At 54.9% G+C, this 13154-nt stretch overlaps 4 protein-coding genes across 4 annotated transcripts; 2 read left to right on the plus strand and 2 right to left on the minus strand.

The window, feature by feature from the left end:
• Positions 1–1319: 1319 nt before the first annotated feature.
• Positions 1320–2215, minus strand: N0V89_007289 (uncharacterized protein; the record flags this gene model as incomplete). The annotated part of the gene is made up of 2 exons (XM_056216053.1): positions 1320–1562; positions 1646–2215. 2 exons carry the CDS (start codon positions 2213–2215, stop codon positions 1320–1322), a joined length of 813 nt encoding a protein of 270 aa, XP_056070300.1.
• A 3514-nt stretch (positions 2216–5729) lies between these two features.
• Positions 5730–6267, minus strand: N0V89_007290 (uncharacterized protein; the record flags this gene model as incomplete). The annotated part of the gene is made up of 2 exons (XM_056216054.1): positions 5730–6138; positions 6263–6267. The coding sequence occupies 2 exons, from the start codon at positions 6265–6267 to the stop codon at positions 5730–5732; spliced, it is 414 nt and encodes a 137-aa protein (XP_056070301.1).
• A 2328-nt stretch (positions 6268–8595) lies between these two features.
• Positions 8596–8959, plus strand: N0V89_007291 (uncharacterized protein; the record flags this gene model as incomplete). Its single annotated transcript, XM_056216055.1, has 2 exons — positions 8596–8634; positions 8684–8959. The coding sequence occupies 2 exons, from the start codon at positions 8596–8598 to the stop codon at positions 8957–8959; spliced, it is 315 nt and encodes a 104-aa protein (XP_056070302.1).
• Positions 8960–12438: 3479 nt separating this feature from the next.
• On the plus strand, positions 12439–12986 carry N0V89_007292 (uncharacterized protein; the record flags this gene model as incomplete). The annotated part of the gene is made up of 2 exons (XM_056216056.1): positions 12439–12461; positions 12521–12986. The coding sequence occupies 2 exons, from the start codon at positions 12439–12441 to the stop codon at positions 12984–12986; spliced, it is 489 nt and encodes a 162-aa protein (XP_056070303.1).
• Between the last annotated feature and the right edge of the window lie 168 nt (positions 12987–13154).

The raw sequence follows: 13154 nt of genomic DNA on the forward strand, positions 1-13154 counted from the left end.
ATTGCGCGTGGTCAACGCCTCACCGCATCTTGAAATCTGAGACTTTGGTACGCTTGGTGATGACGACTGCTCGGGTGGTCAGGCATCGGAGGTGTTTTGATGATTTGTAGTTCGCGAGACGCGGAAAATGCATCCGAGCAGGCCATGCCGACAGCGCTTCTCAAAACCGCTATGTGACGATGAAGAAAGCGATGCCTCGGGAGCCTGAGAGCGGGTAGCCGAAGGCAGGAAGACATACGCGGCCCTGATTCCCAAGCACGAAAGGTCTTAAGATGGGGGGAATAAGTTTCAGATATTAGCACACGTCGCGTAAGTCTGTGCTCGAGCTACACTACGCGGAGGTGACCAAGGAGGATTTTGCAGGCGCGCACTCCCTTCTCAGTATAATTATTGTAGTGGCAAACCTATGAGACTCAAACATGTGTTTTGCTATCCTGGCGTCCAGGACACAATTGGCAAAGGACGGGATCCAAACGCTTTCCTCCACAGTTCGCGTCCGACAAGAAGTCCGTTCTAAGTGAATCCGTTAAGCGTTCCAGAAGATATGGTATTACAATTACATTGGCGCTTATTGTTCGCCTACACTTTTCTGCACTGAACCGCGTGACTGCTTTAAAAAAACAGGCTTGAAGGAAGGTATGCAAAACCGCAGCGCCAATATTTGTACGCGCGGTAGGCTTATGAAGCCAAGAAATCACAGTCTAAGAAGATTACGAACAAGGAGAGTAATGCATGAATAATGAGAAAATTGCTGTCGCCTGATCGTGCGTGAGTACAATGAATCAACAAAATTAAGTGTTACGAAATAGTAGTACAAGGGAAGGTCCAAAGCGAACTCTCGCAACAACACACACTCAAACTCCACGCAAACAGGGTATCTCTATCTTCCTTTTCTAAACGCACTCGGCGTCCAATTTGCATTTGCTGAAACTAAGCGCAGAGTTGTTGCCTTCGACGTTCTCGGTGTGTCGTTGCTGACGGCATTGCCGATGTCCTCTTTGCAATCGTGAACGGTAGTAGATATGTTTCCAAAATGTGCCCGCCTCCATTTAGCATTGTCCATTATGCTTTACCGTATATCGTGCTCAGTTGGCTAATTCGAAAGGTATCTGCCGGTGCAGACGAGTCAGTGCCGGAAAGAGTGTAGTGAAGCGAAATGCGAAATTCGTTGTACGTCGTAGAAATAAGGTGATTATAATGTGAGCCCCAGGGTTCCCTCACACGCGAATGCGCGTTATAGGCCGTGACCAGCACAATTCCCAGGCTTGGACGTCCCGCTGCCATTAGATCACCAGCGCCTCCTGAAATTCGTCGGCCAGTCATTGGTAAGGAGCATTCGGATCGTTCGACTGGAACGAAGGCCCTGCTTCATTGGAGCCAGGTGCGCCAAGTTGCGATTGCGTGTACGCAGCGTCTTCAGGATCCTCGACCACCTCCCCAGTCTCCAACTCATGCGCCTTGTCTCTGCATGCCGCCGGGGAAAAGCCGCTCCCGACTTTCGAGGCAATGATCCTCCAACGATCGTTCTCGTACTCGTGCATTGCTGTGCGAAGCTTCTGGACCTGTATGTCCCCTTTAGGTTAGCATCGCCGACGTTGTGGGCGCACGACTCGACGTCTTGCGTTTCAGAAGTGACGGCACTCACCATTTCATCCGTCCAGACAGTTGTCTTTGCTTTGAGCTTCGTGCAATACCGCACTTGCAGAGTACCAGAGCTGCGACCCGGGAAGAAGTCGGCGATCTGCTTCCAAGCGAGGTTTTTCTTCTCTTTGAGGTCGACAAGTAGCTGGTCATCCTCTGGCGTGAACTTGAGCTTGGGACCACGAGGTCGTGGAGCTGGCATGGGCATGCCTTCCTGGCCAACAACATTGGGAGGCCCATGGGGCTGCGCTGGCGAAGGTGGTGCGCCCTCCATACGGACGCGCTTGCTAGAGGACGCGCCTTGGTTGGGGAGATGATGGTGATGGTGGGTTGGCGCCGCAGCGGATTGCGGGGTCGGATGTTGTTGAAATGGCTGGAGGGAATATCCCGGGTGGGATGGCGGGACTTGTATAGAGCCAGACGCGTATGGATCGGGTTGCTGTTGCGCCAGAGGATTTGGAAGATCTAACTGCTGGAGGTGCTCCTCGGCACGACTGCGCTTGCGACTTTGCGCGGCCTGCTGCGGGGTTTGCGGATAGCCCACATCGTAAGAGGAAGGGGATGGGTGCGACATGGAGGGATGGCGTAGGAGGTGCTGATGCGACTGGTGGATTGGTGGATGCGCCTCGATATCTGTGTACGCGGGATGATGGGCGCCAGCATGCTGAAGCGTTTGAGACGGATGTGGCTGCAGCTGATGGTAGTAGCCCGAGGGCAGGCTTCCGTAGGGGTGATGGAGGACATGGTGTGGATGTTCGACGTTTGACGTCGGAATAGAATGTTCCTCGCCGGAGTCGCCTGGCACGCTGTAGTCGAGGAAATGGCCTCGGGAAGGACTCGCCAGTGTTGCGAATATGCATGGAGACTACCAGAGCTAGCTTGCTCTGGCAGGCCGCCGCAGTGAGACCTGAACCAGAAAGGATGCCCAGTTTGAGGTGCGCGGGTGCGCCGCCGAAGGTACGCGTTCGGGGTAGGTTCGTGTTTTGTTATATCAAATGTTGTAGCAGGTAAGGCCCGGAGCGACGCGCCATCAGCCAGCAGAATCTTATCGCGTGTGTTAAGCGTTGGGATGCCCGAATATAGCCTTGGAGAAACTAGTAGTGCTCGAGGTACGGACGGGTGCGCTGTGCATTATAACATGTTGCTCACGCAAGATAGGAGGGCAAGCATTGTAGAAATTTCGGGCACTTTTGTGCCTTCTAAAGCCCTTGTCCCTTCTAAGCCTGTGCGATTGCCACACGGACTCTGTGTCCAAGCACGAAAGACACATGGGCCTTCCCTCGAGACGGTCCTGGCAAGCCTCAGCGGATTCTACGTCAAGCACAATGCGGTGATCAACCAGGGCAGCAGATTGGCGCTAGATCTGGAGGGTATTCGCAAGGGCATGTACACAGACACCGCACCGTGGGTCCGTGTTATGAGTGGCTGACAGCGCAAGATTGAAGACAGCGGTCCAATCCAGGTGGCGGGGGAGGGGTGGCCATGGTAGCGCGGCCCTCCTTCTAGAATGCACAGAGAAGATCTCCAGCGCCGTTGCTCTGCTGCACGCGCGATCCTGGGTGTCCAAGCGTGGTGGCCAGGAGTAGGCGCATGAAAGATCGTTCCGAACCGGCTAGCCAGCGCAGGGGAAGATGAGCAGTTCCCAAAGCAGTGCCGCCACCTGGCCGACCATCGTATGCTAGATTGATGCGACGACAGGCGAAAGGCGAGCTTGAAGCGCAGGACCGGCGGGTCCGCGGAAGTCATGCTCAATTCTCGTGAATTACTGACCCCCCTCAGAACCTGCCATGCGTTGGGGCCTGATTCTGACGAACTTTAACGCCTCAGGAGGAAGTCTGGCAATGCTAAGAAATGCTAAAGAGCGTTCATGCCCTGGGCGGCGAAGCTCCCGACGCGAAAGCAGAGACATGCCGGCAATGGAAGCGTAGCACCCGCTTGGAAGCCGTCGGCGGGCTGGTGGTTCCCTGACGCAGGCATCATCAGCCCATGCAATGCTGTTTCAGGCGCTACATATAGCACCCCGGTCCTATAGTGCCCGTCAGATCGACGGTCGACGCGAAGGGGCATGACGCACGAAGGCGCTACAGAGTAGGAACGCTACAACAATAGCAACGTGGTGGCGACGGGAGATGGACAGATGGGCACTGCACAAAGTATTGGATGGTTTCACATAACGACGGGGTGAAGCAATGTACTGTGTAGAGAAGACAGAAGCGAGGCGCGCATCTCAGGCGAGTGGCTGGTGGGATGCTTGGCGTCGAGGGTGTGCTCGCCCGCATTCATTCGACTGCATAGTGCGAGTAGACGGGATGAAAAGGATGTCGCGCGCCGCTCAGCGCAGAGGAACGCTCAGTGTTGCATGTTGCACTTACACAATGCCTCCCACGTCTGCGGCCCACAATGAGATCATGTCACCAAGGTGCACGTGACCGGGCGCAATCCGACCTGCGCACGACCTGTGGACCTGCCACAACAGGCCGGGGTTTCCTTGCCATGGCGGCGGAGGTACGTACTGTAGCGGAGCTTTAGTGTTGTGATACCGCTGCGTTGCGCCTTGCTGGAGATGTCTACTCGACCAGCTGCTGCACCTATTAGCCATTTAGGCTGAGGAGTCGACGTGGGATGGAGCCGGCACGCCTCAGCATCGGCGCACTCTCGATAGGAAGCTCGCTCCGCATTCCATCACACGCGCGCCCGAACCCGCGAGCCACGCGCGAGGCCGGGGCAAGTACTGTATTGGCCGCGGTACCGCGTCTTGCGCGAGTTCAGCAGCACGTCCGGTCTCGTCGACGTGGTTGTCCCTGGCATCCTCCAACGATGCGCATGCGCCAGTCCGGCTCGCTTCGATATCTGGCGCTGCCGACAACCGTCCGTCGTGGCCGTTACGCGAGCGCATGGAGACGATGAGTTTGCCTTGTTGGTCCCACGAGCCGTGCGAAGACGGATCCGTCGGCGGCGCAGCAAACAATGGACCACGAGTGCACGGCAATGGCTGTGGCAACAAAGGTCGGCTACGTGCAGCAGCCACAGCCAACGATGCTCCAAAAGCAAAATGATCGACGAACGGCAAGAGGCTATCTCGGCAAATGTAGCCTGTCAAGCTCGTCGTCGCATACATCCGAAACAAACGCGACGGGATTGCGAGACCAAGAAAAACCCTTTATATTCGACCAATGACTGCCGGACAGCGATCCCAGGACCCGGAAACACTGCATCCAGATACCCCAGATTCGCCCCAGGTCTGCCTCCGATCCGCAGCAGGCCTCTCGCTACGTCTTACAAACGAATCTGCACCCAAATTAATCCTCCGAAAGACGACCTGGTGCCGAGAAGAGTAGGGGAGTCCCAAAGAGAGAACATTGCTGCTGTGATGAATCCTTTTTGACCAGAGACCCCTGAAACTTCGCCATCGGTAACAGTGTCCGAAGACCCTAGCAAGACGAGCGGCTGCCCACAGCTTTCTGTGTACACCATGCGCCTGAAGAAGAAAACACTCAAGGGAATTGGTATCATACGTAAAACCACCGCGTTTACAACCTGGCACGATGCAAATTCTGTCCTTCGTAAACGTAAACCTTGCAAATCAGATCAGTCAGGCCCTTCCGCCAAAATGCTCTTTTGCATACTGCTCGCACGCCTGCATGCCGTCAGTCAACATTGTACTGCATCCTGGATCCCATAGGATGCGTCAAATTACCTTTGCTGGCTTGCCGACCTTTTGACCGACGACCTTCCACTTGTTCGCGTCGTACTCCTTAATCGCAGCCAGCAGTGCTGCACTCTGTTTCTGTTTGGTTAGCATGTACACGCTGGGAGAGCCATCAGTTGCCTGCGACGCAAGCCAGGACCCACCTCGTCTTCCCCGAACTCGGCATAGTGCATGTCCTGCAGCGTTTGTGATCAGCAGAGACCAGTACAAGACGGCCAACAGCGACAGCATACCTTGTACCAGTGCTTTTTGACACTTCCTTCTGTTCGCTGAGGGAATGTCTGAGGTAAAGGACAAGTCAGCCCAGCCTTTTTTAGAAGTGCAGCCTCCCTCGAGTGGAGTCTGTCACAATGTGTGCGTATCGCACAGTTGGCTGGTCCTATACCTTTGCGATTTCGCTCCAGCTGTGGCCAGCATCCCTCATCTGCTTCAGCCTCTGCTCCTCTGCTGGCGTCCACGGTGTGTTTGTGCGGCTCTTCTTTGCCTTTGGCTCCTGCACAGGCGCTTCAGTGTCGGCGGCAGGCGGAGCCTCCACATTCTCCGCCGCGCCTGCCGTTGCCGGAGCGTGTGCCATCTGATCGGACGGGTGTTTAAGGCTCACTGACTTGCGTTTGCGTGTGCCAACTGGCGAAGGGGGTTGCGCCGCCGACCCGGACGACTCTTGTGGCGGCGCCGTGGACGCGGGTTGTATCTTCGGCAGTTCGGCGGAAGGGGCGAACTGGGCGTTCTGCTGCGCGCTTGCCACGATGGGTGAGGGCTTCAGGTTGCGTTTAGAGGCCGGTGAGGTGCTGTGGGACGCAGCGCGTACAAGGTCAGCGAACTCAACGAGCAGGTGAAGGTGAAGTGAGTACGCAGTGCACAGAGCTCAGACCAGGCGAGGGCAGGTACAGCTGTGTTTTAAAGTAGACTCACGACATGATGCGCAGCTCTAGCAGCGTATTTGGGGGTTACAATGAGCCTACAGAGCAAGGTCATGCTCCGGCTAGAAAGGCAGACCCGCACTTAGAAGGGAGGACAAGTAGGTGCCTGAAGGGAGTTGATCATCATGATATTCACAGGCAGATCGCGCCCCGGAGCGAGCGCTGATCAGTACATGGAGATACAAAAGGGTCAGGCTGGCTGAAGGCGGACGAATGAGGATAGAGGGGGAGGCATGGCTGTGGAGGACGACCAGGATACTTGGGGTTCTTAGCCAGATGCCGGCCAGCTAGAGTATAGGTCAAGTACCTGGTACCTCGACCGTGGTGTAGTCAGTGTGGGCGAGGGGGTCTCTATACATGGCAGGACACGGCAGAGGAGAAAGCGGGGTAGCCTCATCCTGTATGAATTAGGTGGCTTTTCAGTTGCGACGACAAAGCAAGCGGGGTGCAGACAGCGCGTGACGACCTCGTGCATGAAGTAGACCAACAGCAAGGCGGGGTCCGAAGCCGTTCTGGGTACGAACGAGACGGCAACGGAGGATCGAGACCGCGCCCTCAGGCGCAGACGGTCCCAAGGTCGAGCTTCAGCCACGGAGACAGGCCCTCGTCGACTAGCGGAGTGGTGATGATGGTATCTTTGGGTATCTTTGGTGTTGATAAGACATGTGCGGCCGCGGTGCGAGTGGCGCGTGCACCGGTCGCTGCTTCCCCCGCTGACTTGCACCTGCCACTAGTCATCGGTGTGGGAAGGCACCAGGCAGCCAACACTCACTGTCGTGCACTACAACGACACCACGTCGCTGTGAGCATCACGACAACTCCACGGCCACCAATTGGGTCGCCCGTCTCGAGATTGCATCTAATTATCCAGCTGCCACCGCTGCCAGAATTCAGCCAGACCCTGCGCCGGCGAAGAGAGACCGCCTTGCCCTGCGTCTGCGAGGGCAGACGTCGCCGTCCTTCCATGGCAAGCGCCCGCTCCGCGCCACACAACAAGATGCTGCCTGTGCTACTGAAGATGAACGACAAACAGTGCTGTTTCCAGCTCTGCCCCACGGCGGGGCGCCCTCTCTTATCAAGTTTTCCTCCGTGCTCTGCGTTTCGAGCCGCCAAGCATCCCTCAAACAGTCAAGGTAGCGCTCGCGTCTCAGGTGGCTGAGCGAACCGCTCAACTGCCACATCTCCAACTCACCGCCGCTACGCTGGCTATGGGCCGCTGTCATGGAACAGCTGGGACGGAACACCTCTATCGTCATGCTCTAGGCGGATCGCAGCGCTTCCGAGTGTCTTTGTTTCGCGCGTCTCACGGCGTCTGCAATGCCTCGTTGTACGCGTGGTCATCGTGACTTCGTAGCGTCTTGGTCCTCAGCTTCACTTTGCTCGTTCTCTACGCGAATCTCGTCCAAGTCGTCTGCGCTGCAATTCAGTTCATCTCTGTGCAGGCCTTCGCTCTCGGAACACGATTAACCTTACTGCGCACGGCTCCCCCCGGCGCCTGTCACCCCTTCTTTTCAGTTAGCGCCCGTGGTTGACGGACCTACGGGTGAGCTTGTTTACTCCCTTAAACACTCTGTCAAACGTCTCGCTTCGCCAGCACGGCCGCACATCCCCCGCTCTAACGCGCCGAGTTTTGAAACTGCCTCTGCTATTCCCCAAGCGTGCGGGACTTTCATGCATTTTCGTCTGTCTCTCCGACGTCCAGATCTTGTCCAAACTGTCGTCCCATCCCTTTCAAGCTTAGCATGTCTCGTGTCAAGGGTTTTCCAAACATTTGAGCGTCGAACGCCGACGTCCACCATGACGACGATCAAAACGTAGCTGCAGGATTGGGGTTTGAAAACGCTGCTAACATCAGAACCTGCCACTCCAATCAGCCATGCCGCCTGCTGGCCCGGGAACGGTACGTTTCTTGTCACTGTCCGAACTGTATATCATGACGGATGCCCCAAGATTTCCAGGCGTCAACTGCAACTGTTCCAACGGGTCGTCTTTGTTTTCTCTTAGCAGCCTTGTAATTACTTTCTTTTACTCCCCACTGGTTGGGCTGCCTTACACTCTTTAATTCACATTGCTGAGCAATTACTCCGTGTGGGCCTACACACTTGTAATACATTCTTTCACGAGCCAGCCTCGACGACAACCGCAAGGCATCACTACGACGAATTCACGATATCCTCTCAAATCACCAGTCCCTACACCAACACTCACGACATAACATACACATACACATACACACGCAACATGCTTCACCATCAGCCTCAGATCCTCTCACCGCTTGCTGAGATGGACACACACTCTCCCAGCTCCAGCCTCCGAGCACGCAAGATGTCTTCCGGTGGCAACAGGTCTTGGTCCGAAGAAGAGGTAATTCTCACTCTCTTCAGCGATGCCGACAGCTTCTGACAAAAACTAGGAGAACTACCTTTTGCAAACCCGCATGCAAAAGATGCCTTACAAGCACATTGCTGCACATCTCAAGAAGACCGAGTTGGCATGCCGTCTGCATTACCACCAGTTGTCGCACGGTAGCCATCGCCGTAAGCGCACCTCGTCTGTTTCTTCGGCGACTTCTTGCAGCTCCGCCGGCCAGTCTCCGGCTTATTCAATGGCAGTGGACAATGATGAGTACTCTCCATCGTCCCGCCACGGCTCGCCCATGAGCTACACCGGCGGCAGCCCCACACATTAGGGCCGCTTCAATCGGAACCTCTCCCGGTCGCAACCAGCATAAAATCCTCCTTCCTAAGCCGCGTCCCATGACTCCACGACAGTCTCCTGAGCCCCACAACGCGCTCCGCATCAACACTGGTGTGGCACACCAGCCCAAGGTTGTCGATACTGACCGTCTTCGTGCGATCTACGAAGCCCGCCGTCAACACTTTTGGGCTACCATTGCTGCCGATTACGGCGCTGACGTTTCCCCCGGCTCAGCTTGAGGAAATCTGGCGTTCTGGTTCGAACGCGGTCCGCCCACCTACTCCGGATGCTTCTCCCGATGGCAGCATGATGCATAACCCTGTACTGAAACCTTCGCCCTTCGCCTATGCCTCGCCGATCAGCAATGATGCCGGTAAACACTTCGGCGCCATGAACATCAGCGGCGTTTCGGCTCCTGAGCGCATGCCTTACGTGCTGCCCATGCCGGTACCCTCTGTTGGCCGACCCAGGGCTGGCACTTGGAGTTCTGCTCCTCGCGACAACATGCCCATTGCTAGCTTATTGACGGAAGACAAGCATCCCCGCGCTCAATAGACTACATCTTTGGTGGCTACTTCGGAATCATTTTCCCTTTCAGCTTTCGGACGAATTTTCTTCTTACTTTCGTTAACTCCTATTTTACCTTACTCCTTTAGTGCGATTTGTTGGTGGCAGTGGATTTGTGTCGGTCACAGACGATTAGTCGCCAACACTCACCCTCGCCAAGGAGTATTTCGGCTGGTCTCAATTACTTCAGAATCAAAACACCAAGGGTGCAATAGTATTAGCGATATGGTAACACCAAAGGCAGCAAAAACAATTGAAAATTGACTTGGCCGATGAGTGCCACCCTTGACGATCGTACCTTGCAGTTGGCTCTGAGAGATCTGATACAGAGGTGTGATGTGACTTGGAGGAGTGCAGGCTGATCGCTTGGCGCGCGGCTCGTTGTTATGCGCCCCTTATTTGAGGCAAGTGTTGCCTCAGGATCGCGACCACGCAGCACGCTTTGAGGGACTAAGGCCGATGATTTCCATAATGACGACGGTCCTGGCCAAAGGCAACGCGCAGCAATACTCACACTTCAGTCTTCACCAGAACACACGCAAAGCTCAAGTCAATCAAACCTTTCCATCATGAAGGAATCTCTAAATTCAGTCCATGTACAAAACGCGCAGACAGCTTCGCAGAGACACGCTTCCAAACACTGCAAACCATTCACAGCCGTGTGACTTCGTCTCCCAAGTCCTTTGATTACTTGATACGAAGCCCCTACGATCCGTTTCGGGCGTTTTCGAACTAGCGCTACAGTTCTCCTACACCACTCGTCGCACGTGCAGCACGTGAAACAGGCCGTACCGCTCAGGCGCTGTATGAGCGACTGCCGTCTGTTCAACACCAGGATTTTCGGATTTCGAACGCTAGTGATCTTCTCAAGAGCAGTCATGGAAATCAATGATGTGAGACTAAGCCCTGGAGTATTGGGAGGGTGAAAGTGTCGAATACCCATGAGAAGTCTTACCAGCCCAACAATCCGCGTCTTGCAAACATTGGCCTAAAGCGCTTGATAAGACTGCTTCTTTATCTCTGATCCATCATTTGGAGTTTGCTAGACAACTGCGTTAGGAACGAAGAACAGCTCTGCAGACGTTCACGTATCGGCCGCCGTGCATGCACTCTTCTCTATGGTGCGCTAGCTCAATGGGAACTCTTCCACGAATCAAACGCGTTCCTGACCACGAGTCAGAACGATAGCACCTCTTGATGTCTGACAGGTTGACAGCTCGTCTCGCATTGCCGCTGCAGCATGCACGGTCAAGATATTTTTAGTCAGGGCTGTTGAATCGGTGGTGTGACGCCACATCCCCCAGTTCTGTGGCGCCGCATCTGTCCCGTCGCCGTTCCCCCTTTATCAGGCATGTTGATGCAGTTCGCCGATCAAAGCTTAATCCCACTGCCGGCTCGCACGTCAGCAAGCGAGCGCAGTGTCAAGTTTGAGCATAGCCTGTCTGCATTTTGACAGAATCGCTTTTCTCCCTGCTCATCTGCCGTCTGATACTCGCATCTCGAGAATGCCAGCAGAACCGCAATGCAAAAGCGGACACGATGCATATCCTCCGCCTGTTGCCGAACCCTCCGTCTCGTATTTGTCAGACCGTCCGATTGCCTGGCTTGTATCCCCTTGAGATTCTGACCAGTGAGCTTGCGAACCGCGCGTTGTCCTCTCGGTGCCTGGAGATGAAGTTCATGCGCCGTGGAAATCACGCCAGGGCGTGGGTACCATGGCCAGGTTGGCGGGTCCCAGGATCGTTGTTCGGGCGAGCAGATGCCTGGCTTCTGCATGAATGCCTGAGGTCATGGGAGCTGAAGTTGTCGGAAGCTATACAGAAGGGGCAGGGCTGATATGGATCTGATACCGATCTCAGCGGATGGTCCGAGTTTCCGGTGCAGATGCAGGTCCCAGGAACCGGATGGCGAGTGGAAGGCTGCCGAGTCAAGCGCTCCACACGAGCGGACGAGCTGCTTGTGGATTTAACGTGTAACGGGCTTCCTGAACGGGTTCTTGCCCACTGCACGCAACGACCGCCCAGTGCACGTGCCTTCCGCAAGTGTCTTCGCGTACCTGGCAATGACTCGCAACAACGCACACGTCCGCTTCCCACGTCATGATCCATCTTCTTTGCTCGCGTCAACACCCACGCGCATGAATTGCAGCCCTGCTTAGACTCCCATGCGTGCATGATTTCCATATTACAGCGGCATATGCCTGGGCACAACAAGCGAAATTGTGTTGGTGGGCGAGAAGATGGAAGACGTAGGCGGGCCACGCGATGCGGCGATGGAAGCGACGCGTTGCGGACGTGTTTTGGGCCTGTGTGGCCGCGTGGGGTGGTGAATGTAGGGCCGATAGATTTGTGGGATCATCGGGCCGTTTTCGGAGGAGGTACTCACGTGGCACTTCTGCTTACGATAGTGCGAGGGGAGGGAAGACCGGTTGTGAATATTGCCAAGTTAACATGCGCGAATGAAGTCTTTGGAAGATGTTGAGTTTGAAGCGGGGTACCAGAGCAAACCGGTCCGACTACGACAGCAGGATTCCACCTGCTCGGAGTAATGAATGCGAGAAGGGGGATTACTGTTGTTCAGCATCATTGCACCAGCTGTCATTGAAACCAAAAGAAGCTATGTGATGATCTTGACGAGACCTGAAAGCTCGAGGTCGTTGAAAACGTAGGGTTGCAGAGGATTATGAATTCCGCATTCCCCACTTGCTCGTGGATGGATTTCAAAGCAATGACGTGAAGTTGCAGTAGCGAACGACAGTCATGTTCCATTGTAGACCAAGTGAAGAAAGAGTACTGCATGTGAGGGAGGGGTACATACCAATGTCCGCATTCCTGAACAACCGCTTCAACATTCGCGAGACTGCTTGCTACACGTAACCTTTTCTTCCAAAACTTCATCCTCAAGATGTCGCACCTTCAATACTACGCGTACGTGCTGTCCATGAATTGCATTATCATGATTGTGGTATACTAATATCTTGTATTAGTCACAAAGGCGTCGGTGAGCAAAAGCTCAAGCAGCATGGCTATCAGCAAGCTGTAAGAGTGGGTGATCGCATTGAATGCTCCGGACAAGGTAGCCCCCCGTCCTTTCTTTCCAGTCTCCCCTTGCCATTCCCTACCATCCTCCTAGACACTCTCCTAACTACCCTCTTAGGCGGCTGGGACCCACAAACCGGCGAGATTCACCGCGAAATCAACAAGCAAATCGAGCAAGCCTTCGCCAACGTAGACCTGAACCTGCGCGATGCTGGCGGCAAAGGCTGGGAGCAGGTCTTCCGAGTAAACAGCTATCATGTGCCAATGAACGATGAGGCGCTTGAGGCGATGACGGCGGGATTCAAGAAGTGGATGCCGCGCCATTCGCCAATCTGGACGTGTGTGGGCGTGCCGAGGTTGGGCGATGATGATATGAAGGTTGAGATTGAGGTTGTGGCTCATGATCCGAAATAAGCAGACGGAGCTATTCCACGTAGAAATATCACTAATCTTGAGGTTAGAGATCAGAGTGTTGTCGTTGATCCTCCCTGTGTCTCCCTTACCAAACGGGCTGCAGAAAAGATTCTCCACCACAGGATTCATTTGCAGCCAAAATGAAACATGCACCATGTTAACGTGATA

Source organism: Didymosphaeria variabile, assembly GCF_027946475.1.
Source record: "Didymosphaeria variabile strain IMI 356815 chromosome Unknown scaffold_5, whole genome shotgun sequence".
NCBI classification, from domain to species: domain Eukaryota; kingdom Fungi; phylum Ascomycota; class Dothideomycetes; order Pleosporales; family Didymosphaeriaceae; genus Didymosphaeria; species Didymosphaeria variabile.